The sequence below is a fragment of the Solanum tuberosum genome, unplaced genomic scaffold (genome assembly GCF_000226075.1).
Source record: "Solanum tuberosum cultivar DM 1-3 516 R44 unplaced genomic scaffold, SolTub_3.0 scf00155, whole genome shotgun sequence".
NCBI lineage: Eukaryota > Viridiplantae > Streptophyta > Magnoliopsida > Solanales > Solanaceae > Solanum > Solanum tuberosum.
The window spans coordinates 767,477-788,582 of NW_006239081.1; the positions used below are offsets into that span (position 1 = coordinate 767,477).

General features: G+C 34.3%; 2 protein-coding genes across 3 annotated transcripts; both read left to right on the plus strand.

Annotated features, from left to right (window-relative positions):
* The first annotated feature begins 2,296 nt into the window (after positions 1-2,296).
* Positions 2,297-13,116, plus strand: LOC102578336 (arginine--tRNA ligase, chloroplastic/mitochondrial-like). Of its 2 annotated transcripts, none has more exons than XM_006353437.2 (18): positions 2,297-2,453; positions 4,253-4,329; positions 4,438-4,577; positions 4,702-4,777; positions 4,877-4,978; positions 5,072-5,287; positions 5,608-5,688; positions 6,399-6,482; positions 6,764-6,868; positions 8,315-8,493; positions 9,054-9,138; positions 9,260-9,446; positions 9,622-9,691; positions 10,874-10,943; positions 11,312-11,401; positions 11,981-12,049; positions 12,146-12,244; positions 12,850-13,116. In XM_006353437.2, exons 1-18 carry the CDS (start codon positions 2,345-2,347, stop codon positions 12,958-12,960), a joined length of 1,950 nt encoding a protein of 649 aa, XP_006353499.1. In that variant the 5' UTR covers positions 2,297-2,344; the 3' UTR covers positions 12,961-13,116. The 2 variants fall into 2 exon arrangements, with proteins under 2 accessions (XP_006353499.1, XP_006353500.1); XM_006353438.2 differs by having other exon boundaries at positions 2,442-2,453; positions 4,249-4,329.
* A 2,213-nt stretch (positions 13,117-15,329) lies between these two features.
* LOC102578898 (glucan endo-1,3-beta-glucosidase 13-like) lies at positions 15,330-19,895 on the plus strand. The gene is made up of 4 exons (NM_001288434.1): positions 15,330-15,384; positions 17,682-18,953; positions 19,627-19,657; positions 19,763-19,895. Exons 1-4 carry the CDS (start codon positions 15,330-15,332, stop codon positions 19,893-19,895), a joined length of 1,491 nt encoding a protein of 496 aa, NP_001275363.1.
* The last annotated feature ends 1,211 nt before the right edge of the window (positions 19,896-21,106 follow it).

The window sequence follows — 21,106 nt, forward strand, 5'->3', positions numbered from 1 at the left end:
TAGCGTCAAAGAAAGTACAGGTTTGTGATAAAAAAACTTATTCCTTTATCCACGCAAACAATCGCTTCAAAAATTTCGTTATTAGCCTCAAAACATACCATTTATGTTATTGGGCCCGTGCATAGCACGGGCAACAAAATCTAGTTCTAAATAATGTTGTGTTTATATATATACACATATTTTATGTCAATTTTTTTAAAAATCTTTTCATCGATAATATATATCGAGGAACTCTATCAATTAATATTAAATCAGAAAAGCGAAATATTTTATATATCTTTTCACCAACGTACGTATTGAATAATTTATAAAATACGATTCTTTTTTTTTTGGTAAAAAAATTTTTTTGGACCATTTTTCACTTTGTGCGTCATCCTTGCACAGAAGCCATGCTAATTTTCTCTATATCGTTCCAATTTTATCAGATGTCCCCGAAGGGACTATAAATTACGAATCTGACAACTACGATTTAGCTAGATAAAATAAATCACCCGATAATATATTAGATTTCCAATTTTATATTAATAGTTTACCAGCTTTTATGATCTGATATGAGCTTAAGTGAAGAATAAAAAGTCATATAATCAATCTTCACTTATATGGATTGAAGTATGGTTATCGTTGTTATTGTTGAATTACTTATTGGCTTTTATCGTTCTAAAATCTTATTTGATATTTTTGCAAAGTTAATTCTACGGAGCATGACTTCATACATGAATACTTAAAATTAATATAACTTTAACCAAATAAAAAAATCGAAATATGAAAAATAAAGGACACATTACTAACTATTTCATGTTTGATAATATTTGTTCTTCAACATGGGATACATACAAAATGTAATTATCATTGTCTTTTGTGAGAAAACACAAGAATAAATTTGTTAAAATTGAATATATTTTTTAGTGAATCATACACAATTATAAGATTTAATCTTCAATTTCATTAATTGACCTTCTAAGTTCTCTTGACTAAAAATAATTCTATTTTTTGCTAAAGTAAAAACATTTTTCCCTTTGACATAAAAATATTTATCGCTTCTCATACATCATACAAAATTACTATCCAATATTTTGATTTTTCGTCATCAAGCAAAAAGGAAAAAAACTATTTATAAGAATGACAACAGTAATGAAAATCGATGAAGGTCTTTATTCAAATAAAAAAGGACAAGCGACAAACTCAAATACATGTAATGACAAAACTATATGTATAGTAAAAACTATATTAATTTCTTTCTAAATTTATTTTCTTTACATTTTAATATTTTCTACTGAAAATTATAACTTTATCATTAAATATAGAATTATGAATTGACAAATTAAATACTTTTAAAATAGGAATTTTACTTGGTGTGTCGGGCAAGAAAATAAATTATGCGAAAATGAGAAATTCCTTGCAAATGAAGGGTCAAATAAGAAAATAAATAAAAATTTATAGGTCAAAGGAATTAACTGGATCAATATAGTTTATTAACTTAAATAATAATTGTAGAAAACATAGCTAAAGTGATATTTTATTTTATTTAGTTTTTCCGTTTGATATTTATATTGACATCGATTAATTTTAAATTTACATTATAATGCAAGTGGAAATCATTTAAATCAGTTGAAAAAAGAATCATTCTACTCTCTTGATCTACATAGGACCAACACACTACTATCTTAACTATTTCATTCGTTTTTAATTATCTGTCATGTTTTTCTTTAACACTTCCTCAAGAAAATAATAATTAGAAGGAATTTTTGATTATTTTAATCTTCATCCATCCCTCTAAGATATAAGCTTTTTTCAATAAATATTTATTATGTTGAAGTATTTATTATCTTCAAAAATAATTACTACTAAATATTAAATGAAAAAATATAACTAATTTTATCATAAACTTCTAAAGTGGTATATTTTGCGACATTTTCCTTTTATAAAAAAACACAATGAATAATTTGATATAAGTAGTTAATGTCAAAATGAGTCACGATGATCACCAAAAGTTGTAATGTAATGAGCATGACTATTACTCCCTAAAGCATATGCCTCAAGTTCGAGCCTTGTCTATGATTCTTTGTTATTGATAAGAGTGTTTTTCTCGAATGAATCTAGATTACTGATCAGTCAGACTTTAATATGAATATCGGATGAAACACCGATAAAAAAGAAGAGTAACATGATGACATGGCATTTTCTCATTGGCAAATGCAAAAAAGGGCCAAAATTTCCAAATTGATGCCCTAGCTCCTATCCTAAATCCCTAAAAAAAAAAACCCTAAAGACCAAAGCCCCACAAAAAAAAGAAACAGAAAAAATAAAAACCCAAACACAACTTATAATAAAGCTTTATAAGAATATGAATAGCTTCGCCATTTCCCTCAAAATTCCTCCATTACTTTCACTTTCTCCGCCTCCATCAGCTAAACTTCTAAATCCCAATTTCTCCCCTTTTTTCCTCCATACCCGTAAGCTGCTAATCTCAGTTTCTTGGGTTTGTGGGTTTTTTTTTTAAATTTTGTTTGGTGTTGTTTTTCTGGCTTTTGTTGATGGTAGATGGGATAATGTTATTGTTATAAGTTTGACCATTTTTAATTGTAAAGTTTGATGCTTTTAGCTATTTGGTATGTTGGGTTTTCTTCAGTTGAGTTGTTAGTAATTGAGACAAAAGTATTAAATGCAATTTACAGTGTTTTCACTTCATGGGGTAATGTTGTTATGATTGTTGACCATTGTTTATGTTAAAGTTTGATGCTTTTAGCTATTTGGTGTGTGGGTTTTTCTTGAGTTGAGTAGTTAGTAATTGAGGTAAAAGTATGAGTGCAATTTAAAGTGTTTTCTTTCTGTCCATGCTATAAAGGGACTAACTTGTTGAACTTAGAATTTGTGTTTTGTTTTTTGAATATGTTTTTCTTGATCTTAGATATGAAATGTGTGAGAGTACACAGATTAGGGTAGAAGGTTAGTAGTTGGATGTGCATTGTCTTGCTTTTTTGTCCATACTGGTAGTCATAGTATTACACCGACCCACTTTGTGGAACTACACTGGGTATGTGGTTGTTGTTGTTGCTTTTCATGTAAATTTAGCTGACGTTATGCTTATCTACTGCTTTAGATAAGCTTGTTGTGGTTTATTGGGTGTGTTTTTGTTGTGGGAGTAAAGCACACAAATTGAACTTAATTTCACTGAATGTAATGCTGTGTACTGGATGTTGGCTGTTGAAACTAGGAATGGTTTTTATCGTCTCTGTGTAATGCTAACCTTGACCCCAAATGAGTCAATGTTATCTATAACCCTATTTTTTAAGGTAATGTTGCTGAACACTGTAGGCTGTAGCTTGCTCAATGGCTTCCTAATGGATGTAGGTCATGTTTGTAATGTTGTTCATGATGAATGGAATATAATGTATTGGCAAACCCTTCATACTTATTTTCTAACAATTGTGAGGTTTGGACCAACTTGAGCGCAACTCGACTAATCCATTGGACAGCCTGTTAGAATTGACGTGCACAAGTGTCATGTAAAAGGTTCAATTAATTTTAAGAATAAACACAGCTGAGGAACCTAGCAATTTTCTGAATCTCGAGTCTTGTGGTCTAGAGAAAAATGTAGTGTCCATGGTAGAGGCTCATTTAAGAAAAAAAGGTAGTGAACAACTTTGAACAGATGGAAGAGGAAGACTAAAGTATCACAAGCAAAAGAAGAAAGAAGAGATAATATAATTTCTTCTTCCGGATCAAAAAAAGAAGAAGAAAAAGGGAGATGCTTTTGCTGGATAATATATTGAACACCTTTTGTACAATTTAAATTATGTCATATGAGATATAAACTATTATGATCTTCCATGTTAATCTCCACCGTTAAGAAATCAACATGTTAAATTGTTGGCACTACCTTGTGTTTTCAAGTATCTAAATTGTTCCCAAGGGTTGAATGTTCCATTGTACTATAATATAGATTTCCTTTGGATGTGCTTTAGTATGTGACCATCTTATTTACTTAATTATATCTTCAACATGCCCCTTCACATGTGGGGGTGATTCCTTTTAATGGGCCAAACACGTGCATTTTTTTAATCTTTGACAATTTGCGGCGGTGATACTTTAATGTAGGACCTCTATTTGCTCTGATACCATGTTGTAGTGTATGACTATTTCATCTAAAGCTTAAGCTTTTAAAGAGCGTGACTTTTATTTATTTATTCAACAAGATGCAATATAGAAGTGCTTTAAGTAAATTCTGTTGTGGTGTCGTAACACTAGACAGGTATTCTCAGAGCAACATCTAGGAGATTTTTTGGTGCAGTAGGAGTATCTTTAAGGACAATATCAACCATGGAAAATGTAAGTCATGATCTCATAATATAACATCCTTGTAAAGAGTGCCATCCGTAAACAGTACAACTTAGGCTTAAGCATAAACAAAGTTATTTATGCCACCTCTCTGAACAGGATAAAGAAATTATTGGGAGTCAAAAGCAGCAAATAGCAAAGCTATTTGAGGAATCACTTAGAGCAGCATTCCCTGATATTCCAGATGTACAGCCTTTGGTTGCTATTTGCAATGATCCAAAACATGGTGACTATCAATGGTATGGCTTACTCTGATTATTCTTTAATGTTGAACGCTATCCTTTAACTTTCTAGCTGTTTATTGTTATTTTGTCAGTAATGAATCGATTAATTCGTAAGTTCTCACTTTGAAACTTTGGGCAGCAATAATGCAATGAGCTTGTGGAATAAAATTAAAGGCAAAGGTACACAGTTCAAGGGTCCTCAGCCTGTTGGAAAGGTGATTAGATATCCTGTTAATCTCTACGTCATTTCTTTTCCAAACATGGTTCTAGAAGTGAAAGCTTCCAACTTACTATCAGTTGCTTTCACATTTTAGGCAATTATAGAAAATCTTCCTGCATCGGAAATGATAGAGAATTGCTCTATAGCAGGACCCGGTTTTGTTAATATTGTATTAGCAAGGCAATGGATAGCAAAGGTATTTTCTTTAACCAGTTCTGGTTTTGCTGGCAGTTTTTTTTTAGTTGGTAGGTTAGAATCATATAATAACACTTCTGTCTTACTGATACAGAGTCTTCAAAAGATGCTAATAGATGGCATTGAGACATGGGCACCCAAGCTTCCTGTTAAAAGGACTGTTGTTGACTTCTCATCACCCAACATAGCAAAAGAGATGCATGTGGGTCATTTACGGTCTACTATAATTGGAGACACTCTGGCCCGTATGTTGGAGTTTTCCAATGTTGATGTTCTTCGGAGAAACCATGTGGGTGACTGGGGCACACAGGTAGATTTCATGCTCAGTAATCTCTCATTCTCTTCCCATGATTAATACCTATGAGATACTTCATCTAAAAGAAAGAGTAATACCTATGAGATATATCTATTGGCTTTGCTTGCAAATCATTTCTGGTCTGCATGTCCTTCAACATAATCATAAGAGGGAACCATAAGTGTTTTTTATATCTTCAAACCGATACAATGATTATGAGCTGCTTGATCAACTATTGTTCTTTTCAAGCTCATGGAAAAGTGTATCTTCTACTGGAAATGTTTGTTTCCATACCAATTTGTTTTAGGGCCTCATACTTGTTATTTCTTTTGCAGTTCGGAATGTTAATTGAGTTTCTTTATGAAAAATTTCCAAATTGGGAAGCTGGTAGTGCTCCAGCAATTGGAGATCTGGAGGTGAGTATTGGTTCTTATTCACTATAGTTGTTTTTCTCCTGTTATCTGCATCTAGATTCTGATAGAGCATGCAACCTGCATATTACCGTCTAGCATTGGATAGAGTTCTCTGATTTGACTAGTGTTGTTTCCTTTGTTTACCCGTGCTCTTTCTTTGCAGTTATTCGTTGACGTGTTATTAAGTAGGCGTTTGGCCAAGTATTCCAAATATTTTTTACTTTTTTAATATTTATGGAGTTGGAGTTTGAAGATGAAGTTGTGTCTGGTTACTTTTTGCAAAGAATATTTGAAATAATGATCATGCTTGAATGTACTTAAATACAACTTTGAAAGTGAAAAGTGAGTTGGAAACATGTTATAAGCTGTTCCCCGAATTCGAAATACAACATCAAGTTGGATTGATAATTTTCATGGCCAAAAAACTGATTTTCAAATAGAGTGAAAATTATTCTGAAAAAGTGATTGATACATTGAGTCTGCAATTATTAGTCATGACTAGAAAATTGAAAATGGTGAGGTTTTGATTGTACATATTTGCAAACCTTGAATGCTCACACAAGATTACTTGAGATCTTGAGCTTGCTTGTAGCAAAGCATGCCTTATATCATGTTTCGTGATATTTTCCTTGGAAGAGCAGGCTGTTGTGTGGATAGGAAGGCAGAAATTTATTTTACTCGACGAGGTTATCATTATTTTCATTTATTGCTAGGTATTCTATAAGGCTTCAAAACAAAGATTTGATAATGATGCTGAATTCAAGGAAAGGGCGCAAAAGGCAGTCGTTAGTCTTCAGGTAACCTTTTTTTAATTTAGTATTAAATTTGGCATGTTTGATCATATCTTGTTTTGAGAGGTTATGCAGAGTTGAGTAATTAGTTTGTTATTGGGGGTGGGGTTTGATGAATATGTTCTGTGTATCTCTATTGCTTCTCTTTTACTGGCTCGAGTGAAAAGAGATTACATACAATAATGGATAGCTCCCTTACTGAAGGATCAGTGCAAATAGTTGGTTACTTTTAAGTGAAATGCTGTATCTGATGTGTTTCTCTTACCTGTGCATGTGCATTCTTACAGGGTGGGGATGAGAAGTATAGGATGGCATGGGCACAAATATGTGAAATCAGCCGAAAAGAATTTCAGAAGGTTTATGAGAGACTTGGGGTTCACTTAGAGGAAAAGGTACTACAGTGAGCTTTTTCTTCCACCTAAATTGTATAGAACTTTGGATGACTCTATGGGGACATGCAGTAGTTCTCTGGTTGTCCTCGAGTGTGTCATGCAATTGCCATGCTAGTTTTCTTTAGCCTCCTCGTAAACTATGGACAAGGTTTTTCAATACTTCATGCTATAAATTGGCACAGGTAAGTATATGCTAACATTAGCATCTTCAAAAAAGTCTATGCTAACATTAGCACCTGATAAAGTGTGAATCTGTTTTCTATCTCTTACATCCTTGTGCTCCGACTTATTTAAAATTTGATTCTGTTAGTTCAGAAGGTCTTGGAATGATGAAATGGAACAGAGTATAGTGCGACAGATTCTGGCAGACTACAATATGTGGTTATGTATGTTAGTTACCGGGCACTAGAATGTAAAATGCCAAATTGACGTTGATGATGTTTGTTTTAGTTTATTTTTATCTGGTAAAGTATCAATTTAATAATAAATGCAGATTATATTCAGTACAACTGCACGATTGCTATTCATTATAACTTCACTCAAAATGCCAAGGAGCAAAATCACAACTTCTGACATGGTTGTGAATTACTTCAGACTCATTTGGACATGAACAATTTTTCCAACTTTTTTCAAAACAGCGTTTGGTTATACATTGAACTGACTTGTTGAAATTTTTTGAAGACGAGTTTCAAGTTTGGGCAAGTGGTTTTGACCAGTTCCTCAAATGATTTTTTTTTTTCGCTCACAAAACTTCTACAATTTTTCATGTTAAATGCTTGTTCAAACACAACTTCAACTTCCAAATACCTTTTTTCAATCAGTTTCACGGAGACTGCTCTAGAGGTCCTTCCTTGTATATGAGAAATCTAAAGAGATAAGGATTGCGTTGCTGCTCAAGTATTACTGTGAACTGTCCTATTTACATTGCAGCTGCCTTGTGATTTGAATAGTAATAGTTGCTGAAAAGAAAATCAAGTGAATTAATTTCTGAAAAGGAGTTGTCGTAATCTAATCTGCCGAATTGTAGAGTTTGTACAAGCTTTTGTGGTGTTGCCTTGCTTCATCACTCTTAGACCTCTTCTTCGTTATAGATTCTTTTTGATGATCCAAACTTATTCAAGAGGATGGGGGGAGTGAAAGAACTTGGTGTATTAAGCTAATTTCATCTTGAATTAGGTGTAGGATTCACCTGTCAAAGAAAAAATATGTTATGGCTGCTATAATTGAGCCATTAGTTTCTGGTATTGTTTTCAGTAAATTAGTTATTTGTTTTACAATGGATGGTTTATCATGTCATATGTCGTAAATGAACCCGGGAAGAATTGATAGTTGTTCAGTTGGAGGGTTTTCCAGCTGATTTATGCTTTTCTCTTTATTGAGCATTTTCCTGCCCATTTTATGAGTGAGCAAAGCCTCATGGATTTAATTTGGTGTTTCTTCCTTTAGGGTGAAAGCTTTTATAATCCGTATATTCCCAAAGCTTTAGAGATGCTTAATGAGAAGGGATTAATTGAAGAAAGTGAAGGAGCCCGTGTCATCTTTATTGAAGGGAAGAAAATACCTCTTATTGTTGTGAAGAGGGATGGTGGTTTCAACTATGCTTCAACCGATCTTACCGCTCTATGGTTAGTCTAGTTGTAATTTGTGTTTCTGGATAGACTTTGCAAATATTGCCTTTTTTCTCATCAAGAATATAAGGTTCAATGGTTGTTGTGAGTTTGTCTCACTTCTGCAAGTGTGACACATGTCCTTTTGGTTATTTTCTTTCGTCGAATGATTTGTTTCTAAGTAATTGATCATCAACAAAAAAAAAAAAGAAATATTCAATTTGCTGAAAGTTGAATGCACATTCTCTAGTGGGTTCCAATGGGTGATCAGTTCTGCCCTTGTATCAGAATTGAGGTTTTAAACGAGTGGCATATGATTTGTATATGATGCATGGGAGGAAAATATCTTGTTATAGAGCCAATAGGTATTATACATATCAGTGATTTCTACAGACAAGTGAAAATTTGTAAAGTCTATGGGTAGAGGGAGTTGTGAATTGTGCTGTTATGAAGATAACTAGATGGGTAGCGGGAGTTGTGAATTTGCTAGGCAAGTTTTCATTGGGATGCTATGGAGTAACAATGTTATGCAGAAGCTATTAAAGGTTCATTTAAGCTTCCTATCTGCGTCTTTGTAGGTATCGACTGAATGAAGAAAAAGCAGACTGGATGATATATGTGACTGATGTTGGACAGCGAGAGCACTTTGAGATGGTCTTTTCTGTAAGTTCCTGATATTTATACCCCTCTCTTTCCTCTGTTGGAGTATGATACAATGAACTTTGTTGGGATTGAGCTTTACTCATGCTTCTTTTTTTACCTTCTGGGTAAAATTCTCTTCTAGGCTGCAAAACGTGCGGGCTGGCTTCCTCCAAATGAGAATGATTACCCCAAAGCCAGTCATGTAGGATTTGGTCTAGTTTTAGGGGAAGATGGGAAGCGGTTCCGAACTCGAAGTACGGAGGTGGTTAAGCTGGTTGATTTGCTTGATGATGCCAAGAAGCGGTGTAAAGCAGCACTTGAAGAAAGAGGTGTGTTCTATGTTGTTTGGTAACTTTGGTATATGGCATTTTGGGCTTAATTTCTTTTCTGCTTGTATGTCTTTGCTCGTCATAGCTTCTCTTTTGTGAATACTATGGGTAATAATGTAGTGAAATTGTAAAAGAGTACCACTTCAAGTTATACATATCATGATTGTCTTATCAGGTAAGACTAAAGATTGGACAGCTGAGGAACTAGAGCAAACTGCTGAAGCAGTAGGATATGGTGCTGTTAAGTAAGTTCCTCATCCTTGTGCATGCTACTTTATATTTTGCAGGAGATAAAAAATGAGCTGGTAATTTGATCCAGAGCTTTCTAGTTCAGCCATTGTTGGATTAAACACACACACACACACACACACACATATATATATATACATTTTAATAAAGGTGCTTTACACATGAAAACCTTCCAACTTAAAGAAAGGAAACCTTCAACTGTTTCATTAATGGTAGTTATCTTTTCATTTAAAGTATTCTTATTGAAAGCCAGAACGTAAAAAAGCTGTTTCATTGAAGAAGGCTTTCTGTTCTCAAGAAGTAAATATATTCATTAGATGATTAAAGAATGTCAATTTGGAAGAAAGGGAACATAAATAAGAACATATCCAATTGGATGAAATGGGTAATGATAAGGGATGATAGACTGTCCTATATCCTATTGTCAGCTATAACATCTGTAATGTACTCCAATTTCATGCTGAGTAAAGAACTTTTTGTGTGTATCATTTTATTCCAAGAAAGAAATATTTTTTAGTGTTGAGACATAAAATTTATTCGATAATTGGAACTTTTAATCTGTGATATGTTATTCTCCCTATCAAATCAAAATTTTATCAACTAATATAAACAACTCAAACCAACTCTTTGATCTCCGCATCTAGTCAAATTTGCCATACAGTGATCTAGAACCAAAGAAAGTACTCCCTCCATTTCAATTTGTTTGTCTTGCTTTCCTTTTCTTAGTCCATTTAAAAAGAATGCCCTTTTCTTTTTTTGGCTACTCTTTAATTCTAACTTTCCACATGACATGTTTAGGACCACTAGATTAAAAGACATTTTGGTACATTCCACATATCTTTAATTTAAGATCACAAGATTCAAAAGTCTTCTTTATTTTCTTAAACTCTGTGCCAAGTCAAAACCAGACAAACAAATTGAAACGGAGTTAATTATTTCATAAAAAGAGCACTAGAAAGAAACATTTTCAATCTTGGGCAAACATCCTTTCTGCCTAAAAGGATGTGGTGTATTGTTATGCATCTTTAGATGTGATATCTCATCTTTGCAGTTTTTACAATAGGTGATTTTGACGTAGTAAGAGTTTTTCTATACATATGTTTTGGTGCTTTTCTTTTTGTCTCAGTAAGTTCCTGACTTTTCCTTTGTTCTCCCTTTCTTTTGGTACCTTAAACCAGATACGCTGACCTGAAGAACAACAGGTTGACCAATTACACCTTCAATTTTGATCAGATGCTTAGTGATAAGGTATGTGAATGGATATTGTTTCATGAAATGAATAGATCTGTTAATCATTTTCAACAGGTTATTCGACCCAATTTCAATTCTTCAAATTGACCAGATGTCTTCCTTAGTCATTTGGCTCCTCTTTATATTCTTTTAGTTTATACAGAAACAACTCAGTTATTCCATTCACTTGGTTTATAATTGAAGCACAAGAGTCTTTACATGTTCTTTTAACTGATTTTGTTTTCGAGGAGTCCATGTTTTTTCATTTTGTAGTTGTTCTCTATCTGTACGGACGTGTTCTCTTAGTTACTTATTTTTGCTGCTGCCTTTTATATTCTGTTTCTCTGTTCAGAATTGATTCTCTTGTATTCTTCTGTGATTGGCAGGGAAATACCGCTGTTTATTTGCTCTATGCACATGCTCGTATTTGTTCAATCATCAGGAAGTCTGGTAAAGATATAGAGGAGTTAAAAAAGGTAATCTGATAATCTCATCTATTTTATGTGCCCCAACTGAACTCTTCTTTGTCAAGAGTTTCGTCCACAGGTTAGTCGGGTGTGCCGAATAACCTTTCAACCGTTTGCTTTTAGGCCCCTTTATGGCCGCCCAAAAATTCTTGAAGTAGGCAAACACATGATAACTAGGTAGTTTGTTAATGTTAAACAGATATTTCAGTACGACAACATACCCATTGAAATCTGGGAGCAGAAATGGAATAACATGAAACTCTCCCAGAGTAATACTACTATTACTAGTATGAAAGACTAAGCCGATTCTCAACTACCCAACTTGCCCTCTACCCTAATCTGTGTCATCCATAATCTCTATCTTAAGCTCATCTCCTTGGTAAGCTGAAGCTGCGTCATGCCCTGTCTAATCACATGTCCCCAATACTTCTTCAATCTTCCTCTGCCTCTCCTATAACCATCCATAGCCAACCTCTCACACCTTTGCACTGGTGCATCCGTGCAACAGATATTTCAGTAATGTTAAAGTTACAAGAGTGATGTAGAATTACTATTTGTGGTGCTTATCAATTCATTTTCGCTGGACAGAGTGCGGCAATAGATTTGGCTCATCCAGATGAACGTATGCTAGGCCTCCATTTGCTCCAGTTTGCTGAAGTAAGATTTTTTAAAAAAATCTTGTTATCACTTAATGATTTCTTATTGCTACTGCATAGTTCTAATCAAGTAAAAATTTTGTCATCTCTTTTGCAGATTGTTGAAGACGCTTGTACCAGTCTTTTGCCACACTTGGTGTGTGAATATCTTTACAATATATCTGAAGACTTCACTAAATTCTATACCAACTGTCAGGTATGAAATTTTCCTACCAACAAATAAAGCTAAACCAAAAAAATGGTGAAACAAATACCATGCCCCCCTTTAAACTGTTGGCTGAAGTCGCTATAGACCAGCTTGAACCACTCACTGTAATTATAGTTCATTGTCTAAGATTCATGAAAATCTTGAATATAGAAACCACTTAGGCTGTGCTGTAGGGTGAGTTAAGATCCAGTTAGGAAAAAAGGTTTGCCTGAAGCGGTGGTTTAGCCAATGGAGGAATGTGTGTATCGGTTAGATCTCTTAGAGTAGTTGTTCCAATCCGAGTGTCTATCCCAACATAGGGAACTCATCCACTACATCTACACACGGATTAGAGCTTGTTTGGATGGGTTTATAGCTCAAAAGCACCTATAATATAAGCCAATCCAAACAAACAAGCTCTAACTAATCTATTCTACCATTAACTAGAAGAGTTTTTCAGTAGAGAGCGTTTTACCCCTAGCAACCCCTCTCTGGCGCGAATTTAGATTAGTTGGACCAATGGCTTTGGATACTCGATAGTTAAACGAAAATGTATACTGTTAGAATAAATATGCGATAGCTTGCATTTATGAACATATTTCGGAACTTTGCAGGTCGTTGGCTCGGCCGAGGAAACAAGCAGACTCTTGCTGTGTGAGGCAACAGCAGTTGTCATGAGAAAGTGTTTCCATCTGCTGGGAATCACTCCTGTTTACAAAATTTAACCTCAATATGAGTTTTTTTTGGGTACTTTTCTTTATTCCTCTTTTTAGTTTTAGTATTGAAATGAAATATATTTGAACAGAGCAAAAATATTACAGAATGTTTATTGTATTTGATTTTCACTACTTATAAATTGATAGGAAAAATATTGATTTATTCATTACGAGCACATTTATTAGTTTGCCATTAATGAAAATGCAACGAGTACTAGTCATCACTCATGCCCTAGCCTAGTTTGGGGGCCAACGGAGTCGTTTGACCTGGAAAATTAGTGGACTAGTACATAAAAAAATGCTTAAAATCGTTAACTCAATCTATTTTAATTCGTTAAATTGTATATTTAATACACCTAATTATTTCCTTTTAAAGGACATATTAGGCGTTTAGACATGAATCAAATCCTAAAATCTTTTTTTTATTTCTGATTGAGGTTGAAATAATGGATAAATTTGATAAACAAATATATATTCAAAATGATTTATAAATGTCTTTTCAATTTTAAAAAAATAATATGTATGGGGACCTAAGGGATCCTTTAGATTTTATTTCAGAATTCAGATTTTTTTGTACTAAAGCTTAGTCGTGTCTCACATTTGGGACCTACTCCCTCTACATAACAAGATGTAAAAGCTTATCGATATGAGTTGTGGTGGGATGATTGAGGTTCCTCCGTTAGATTTTGGATTTGAAAATAAAAAAATATTTTTGAGAATGTTTTTTCTAAATAGGCGTTGCAATATGCTATTTGAGTTTAATTAGATTTTAATACGAATACTAAACATCGAATAAAAAAAAGGACCTAACTTGATGAATTATGAAATACACAAAAGCTCAAATGAAAAAGGTACCTCAATAATTCACTAGTTGGGACAACTTGATTTAACATATACTCCATTATTCATATATTATGAGTTCTAGAAATTACGAGTTAATCCTAAAAATGTTTTTTTTTTCTTTCTGTTGGTGGGATTAATTGATTGAATGCTAAAGGTCAATAATTTTTCTATGATTAATTTAACAAATCTCATTATACTAACTCCACAATTGCATTCTCCATTTGTTCTTATCATGTTCTTTGCGATGAATCAAAACCTCGAAAGTTTCTATTTGAGGACAAAATGGTAATTTTACCAAATTCATGTGCTTCATATTTTGTACTCCTAAATACTTCTAATTTTGGAGAATTTAAATTCAATGAACATGAAATGTTACATCAGTAACTACAAATGTATGTTTCTTAAAATTATTTGACTACATACACGAAATACAACGAATCACCATAGAATATTATGATAGGCTGATAAGCATTTCTTCATTTAAAATTTAATATTTTAAGTCGAATCTTGAGAATAGTCTATTTGTATAGGGAGGGAGCATTTAATTTTGAATGTGTAGCTTTTTTATGGGAATATAAATAAATTGAAACTCCAAAGTTTTTTGAGGATAGAGTATAAATATCTCTTCATTCTTGAGTAGGGTGTAATCAAATATATCGTGTTCGAATTCTAAAAATGAAATCACCTTAAATAGATAGCAAAAACAAATATCTCTTCATTCTTGAGTAGGGTGTAATCAAATATATCGTGTTCGAATTCTAAAAATGAAATCACCTTAAATAGATAGCAAAAACAAATATCTCTTCATTCTTGAGTAGGGTGTAATCAAATATATCGTGTTCGAATTCTAAAAATGAAATCACCTTAAATAGATAGCAAAAACAAATATCTCTTCATTCTTGAGTAGGGTGTAATCAAATATATCGTGTTCGAATTCTAAAAATGAAATCACCTTAAATAGATAGCAAAAACAAATATCTCTTCATTCTTGAGTAGGGTGTAATCAAATATATCGTGTTCGAATTCTAAAAATGAAATCACCTTAAATAGATAGCAAAAACAAATATCTCTTCATTCTTGAGTAGGGTGTAATCAAATATATCGTGTTCGAATTCTAAAAATGAAATCACCTTAAATAGATAGCAAAAACACACTTCAATATTTAATTAGCCTATACGCATTGTGTTTTTGACTATTAACTCGGGATTTTAGTTTGGTATTTATACTTTCCTTGTGGTGGGGAACAAACATGCTAATATGCCAAAACATAACTGTACACAACTTATTTTTAATTAAAGCTGCGGAATCGAGGCTAATTCTCTCAACTCCATTTGATAATATATTCTTGAATCCGCTAACACTGTCCGACACACACAGCTCTGTACTATTTTTGCAGTGGCTACAGTCTTCTTGAGCTCACAAAGAGCCGTTGTGATAAAAAGTGTATTTGCCTAATAAAGAGAAAGCACATTTCTTGAGGTAAATAAAGAGAAGAAGAAGATTCATATAGGCAAAGTTGGTGTGGAGAAAGTAGAATGGCAAGAGGATTTAGTATCATATTTGCAGCTTCTGTGCTCTTAGTGATTCTTGGTAATTACTTATACTCTTTTTATTTGTATAGTGAAAAGTTTAGATTTTTTTGAGTGATGAGCTGAATATTGTGTGTTGTTAATGGTTCTTGGTAGTTGTACTTATTACCCTTTTCATTTCTTTAGTAAAAAGTTAAGATTTTTTTGAGTGATGAGCTTGAGCTCTTAATGATTCTTGGTAGTTCTATCCTTGTCAGTTTTTTCATCAAAAGTTCAGATTTTTATGAGTGATGAGCTTCATTGTTCTTTAATGCTTCTTGCTACTGTTACAGTTTTCATTTGTTAATCAGAAGTTCAGATTTTTTTGAGTGATGTGCTTCATTGTGAGCTCTTGATGATTCTTGGTAGTTGGTACTTATACCCTTATCAGTTCTTTAGTAAAAAGTACAGATTTTTTGAGTGATGAGCTTCATTGTTCTAAATGCTTCTTGGTACTTCTAGACTTTTCATTTCTTTTATCAAAAGTTTAGATTGTTTTTTGAGTGATGTTTGATTAAATGGTTCTTGATGATACATTTCACTCATATTGAACTATTTGTTTCAGTTGTGTGGTTCATTATTGCATTAATCATAAGTGTTAATCATTTCCTTCACTTTCATACCCCCCCTCCAACTAATGTAGCTGTATTTGGTGTATGTAACTATTTTGTGGCAGAAAGATTAAATTTTTGTAGTTAGCTTTGACCAGCTTATTATACCTTGCTTCATTTGGGGGATTCATTTTAATAGTAATAGCATATTTTTGCTCTTACTGATTTTTTGGTACTTCTACTCTTCTCATTTCTTTAGTCAAAATTGCAGATTTTTTTTCTTTAGGCTCTTGATGATAATTTTACTCATATTAACTCCTTGTTTCAGTTTCCAGTGCTATAATCACAAGTGTCAATCATTATATTTAGTGTATGTAACTATTTTTCTGGCATAAAGATTAAATTTTGCAGTAAACTTTGACAAGGTTATGCTTTGCTTCATTTGAGGTTTTCATTTAAAAAATCTAATCTGTATTGAAATGAAGTAAATACCATGTGTTTACCCCTGCTTATGTTGTGTATATTGACTTAAAGGAAATATATAACTTTGGTTTTTTGGTCCACTTTGTCCTCTTATAGTTGAACTTACTATTTGTCTGTTTTCCATTACTTCTGTTTTTTGTATGTGGTTCATTTCCATGACTTGTGTAAGTATTACAACATGTGAAAAACGACAGAACTTGTTAGCTGTGATCCACTATATATGCATTATTGTGTTGTAATTGTTTCTGACTACTTTGAATCTGGTGGTTGCATTTTGAATGCTGTTCTTTTCTAGCTTTATTAGTGATGTTGATTGCATTTGTAATGGTTTCGAGATTCCTCTTCATAACTAGCTATTATCTGCTAAAACCTCAAATTATAATTGGACTTGAGGAGGTTAGGGAAGTTGGTTCTAAGCAGTGGCGCAGTCAGGATATTTGTTTAGCCTTGGGGGTGTCAAGATATAAAAGAGTAAACCCACGAAGAAGTCAAGAGGAGTCAATTGTAATATATACATAAAAAAGACTTCTTTACCAGCTATACATGTAATTTTCCGACAATGGGGTGTCAATTGATGAGACCCCCTTGAATACATGTGGCTCCAACACTGGTTCTAAGTACTGGATTTGCATACAAATTTCAATCTTTAACGAGCAACGATGAACGAATTAATAGTCGAATGGATTCATTCACCTGATCGCTTCTTTTTGTCAGCGCCCCACATTGCAAGTCAGAGCAATGTGTTTTGTGTGTTGTACATTGCAAGTCAGAGCAATGTGTTTCGTGTGTTGTACATTTGTTTTTTGTTGAGGAGAATGGTCTCTTACCATTTGCATGACCTCTCCACTAAATATGTACAAAGGGTGGTTGAGTAGCTCATGCTGACCAACTATATTAACAAAAGTATGAGCTCGGAGAATAAGTGAACAACTGATACAATATGCATTGGTACAACACATTGGATTTCTTTTAGTTATTTCAGAAATTTGTATCTTACATAACCTCTAGTTGCTGAGAACCTTACTTCGTCTTTGTTGAATATTGAAATGATCTGTTAGTGTGGGAGTCATTTTAATTGAAAAAGTGACAAATTATATAGAAGTAATAATTAAGCTGCAAAATGACGGCAAATAGTGATGTATATGCCTAAACCTTTGCTTAGAGACATCGTAATTTGGTTACTTGGGTGTTTTCCATACCAGAAAGAGTTGCATGTTGTATTACCAATGATAGTTCGTTTGGATATTCCTGTGCTGACTGCTGACCATTCTTCACTATATGGCAGGCATTTGCAGAGCAAGCAGAGTTGGAATTTGCTATGGACGAAATGCCGATGATCTTCCTACTCCTGAAAAAGCTGTGCAGCTCATTCAAATGCACAACATCAAATATGTAAGGATATACGACTCAAATATTCAGGTCCTCAAGGCCTTTGCGAATACTGGAATTGAGCTTATGATTGGAATTCCAAACTCAGACTTGCTGGCGTTTTCTCAATTTGAGTCTAATGCCAATACATGGTTAAAAAATAGCATACTTCCTTACTATCCAGCCACGAAAATCACTTACATAACCGTTGGTGCTGAACTCACGGAAGCCCCAAATACTACAGCTGCTCTGGTGGTACCTGCAATGCAAAATGTGTTTACAGCTTTGAAAAAAGCTGGTCTTCATAGGAGGATTAAAGTCTCTAGTACCCATTCATTGGGTGTATTATCCCGATCATTCCCACCTTCTGCAGGGGCATTTAACAGTAGTCACGCCTCTTTTCTAAAACCGATGTTGGAATTCCTTGCAGAGAATCAGTCACCTTTTATGATTGACTTATATCCGTATTATGCATATAGAGATTCTTCTACCAATGTGTCCCTAGACTATGCTCTATTTGAGGCATCCTCTGAAGTGATTGATCCCAACACTGGTCTACTTTATACGAACATGTTTGATGCTCAACTTGATGCTATTAACTATGCTTTAATGGCTCTAAATTTCAAAACAGTTAATATCATGGTTACTGAGACAGGCTGGCCATCTAAAGGATCACCAAAAGAGACAGCTGCAACACCAGATAATGCACAGACTTACAACACAAATTTGATACGACATGTTATCAACAATACTGGAACTCCTGCGAAGCCAGGAGGAGCAGTTGATGTTTATGTTTTCTCATTGTTCAATGAGAACAGGAAGCCTGGTTTAGAATCTGAGAGGAACTGGGGTTTATTTTTCCCAGACCAGACAAGTGTATATAACCTTGATTTTACCGGTAAGGGTGTTGTAGACATGACTGCAGGTGGAAACAATACCGGTTCAAATGGAACGTGGTGCATTGCCTCATCTTCTGCATCTGAAGCTGAACTTCAGAATGCCTTGAGTTGGGCTTGTGGTTCTGGAAATGTAGACTGCTCCGCTATACAACCTAGCCAGCCTTGTTTCGAGCCTGATAACTTTGCATCACATGCTTCTTTTGCGTTCAACAGTTACTACCAGCAAAATGGAGCTACTGACATTGCTTGCACTTTTGGAGGAGTTGGCGTTAGAACAAACAAGAATCCAAGTATGTAGACAGACTCATTTCATTCTCTTCTTTTAATGCATGTTTATACCTTGATCAATTCTTCACAGATCAATTAGACTAGGTAGTACTAGGATCTTGTAAATGTAGAATTACATCTCTATTCTACATCTCTTTGCCTTAAACTGTGTAGTCCTATCAATCTTCTTAGAGCATCAAACACAATAAGTCAAAAAATCAGATTTGACCAACATCAACCTACCCAATGTAATCCCATAGGTGGGATCTGCAGAAGGTAGAGTGTACGCAGATTTACCCCTACCTCGTGGAGGTAGAGAGGCAAACCTGAAAGACCCCTCGAGGTACAAACATTTTAACTGTCAAATTTCAAAATGGCTCATGGTAACGTTCAGTGTTGATTGTTAGTGTAGTCCATTTGCTGTAGAAGTACAATAACATTACCAGTTTAAAAAAAAAGCTACAAGGTCTATTTTATGCTGCTACCTGGATGCTGTCAGTATGTAGACAGATGTAGCTGAGTGATATTAACAATTTTAGTTTGATGACGTTCCTATGTCGGTAAATTTGCTGATTCACAAACACTACTTCAGCTGCATATTCTGAAGTAGTCATGTACCGTATTTCAAACAAAGATGTGCCAGATATCTTCATCCTTGTGTTTGAAATCTAGTCTGACAGCTCTTTCTCAATACAGGTTATGATAACTGTCTCTATGCGACGACTGGGTATGTACATCTAACTAAATCATTATTCAACTACACACACACACACTAGTGTATTCTTGCCCTCCTCCGATAATAATGTTTGTTTTCTGATTTTAAAATTCACAGGGGTAAAAAAGCTATCGTTAATAATACAACCGTTGGTCCTTCCAAGTCTTCATCATCATCCCCTCAAAGGAGTTATTGGTGGACTCAACATCTACTTGTGGCTTTTCCTTTGTTCTTTCTGGTACTCTTCTGAACATGTCTCGGATGAATAGAACGATGCCTATTCTGGAATGAAAAAATGTAAAAGCAGGATAATGCAAGGTGATATAAGTTTCCCTTGAGAAGGCTCAAATGTGTTGGAGCCCAAGGATGCTTGGGTTATTGATGCAGATGTCATCTATACTGCACAAATTTTGTATGATAGCCAAGGTAGAGATCCTTGGTAGATGTAAAATAGAAGATATTTCCAGTCATTCAAACTGTGGAAACATTTGTAATCCATCTTGTTTGTGATTGGCTAGCAAACTTGGTACTAATTCATTTTAGTTAAATCAACTTTTCTCATGCATCAAGTATTTGGAAAGCAAGTTGCAGATCATGGTCCTATATATATCAGAAAAGTTAGTCTGTTTTAAGTCAGTAAGTTGTCTACATCTCATCCCTTAAGGTGTGGCTCCTCTGACCCTGCTAACACAATGTTCTATGCACCATTGTGGTCCTTTTTATTTAAGAGGAAATATCTCTCAATAGTTTTTGATCTTAACTGCTCTATGCTGGGGAAAGTTGTCCTTTTGAATAAGGTGTGGCCATTAAATGGTCAAAGAAATATGTACAATTTGCCTAGCTGGGACTGAGGTTGAGGTGTATCATGCTTGGTTGAATTATTGTTGGATACAACATTTTGGGGGTGCTAAAAAGGGGATCATTGGTGTAACGAGGTTTTAGTCTTTTAGAGGGCACCCCTAGCCAGATTCAATCCCAAGGGTCAACCAAGCCTTTGAAACTAGTGAAGAGGAAAAAACATCAAGTAGAGGATGAGTCAATCACCCCTACTATATTTGGCATAACGAGGTTTTAGTCGTTTAGAAGGGGCACCCCTTTGCCAGATTCAATCCCAAGGGTCAACCAAGCCTTTGAAACTAGTGAAGAGGAAAAAACATCAAGTAGAGGATGAGTCAATCACCCCTACTATATTTGGCATAACGAGGTTTTAGTCGTTTAGAAGGGGCACCCCTTGCCAGATTCAATCCCAAGGGTCAACCAAGCCTTTGAAACTAGTGAAAATATTCATCATAGTCAGAATTGCCCCCTTGCCAGATTCAATCCCAAGGGTCAACCAAGCCTTTGAAACTAGTGAAAATATTCATCATAGTCAGAATTTCTGCTTTCAACGAGACTCTTAGCTTGTCAAACTTTCTCTCCTTCACTACAAAAGTTATCCGGTAAGCAAGGTCTTTGATTGAT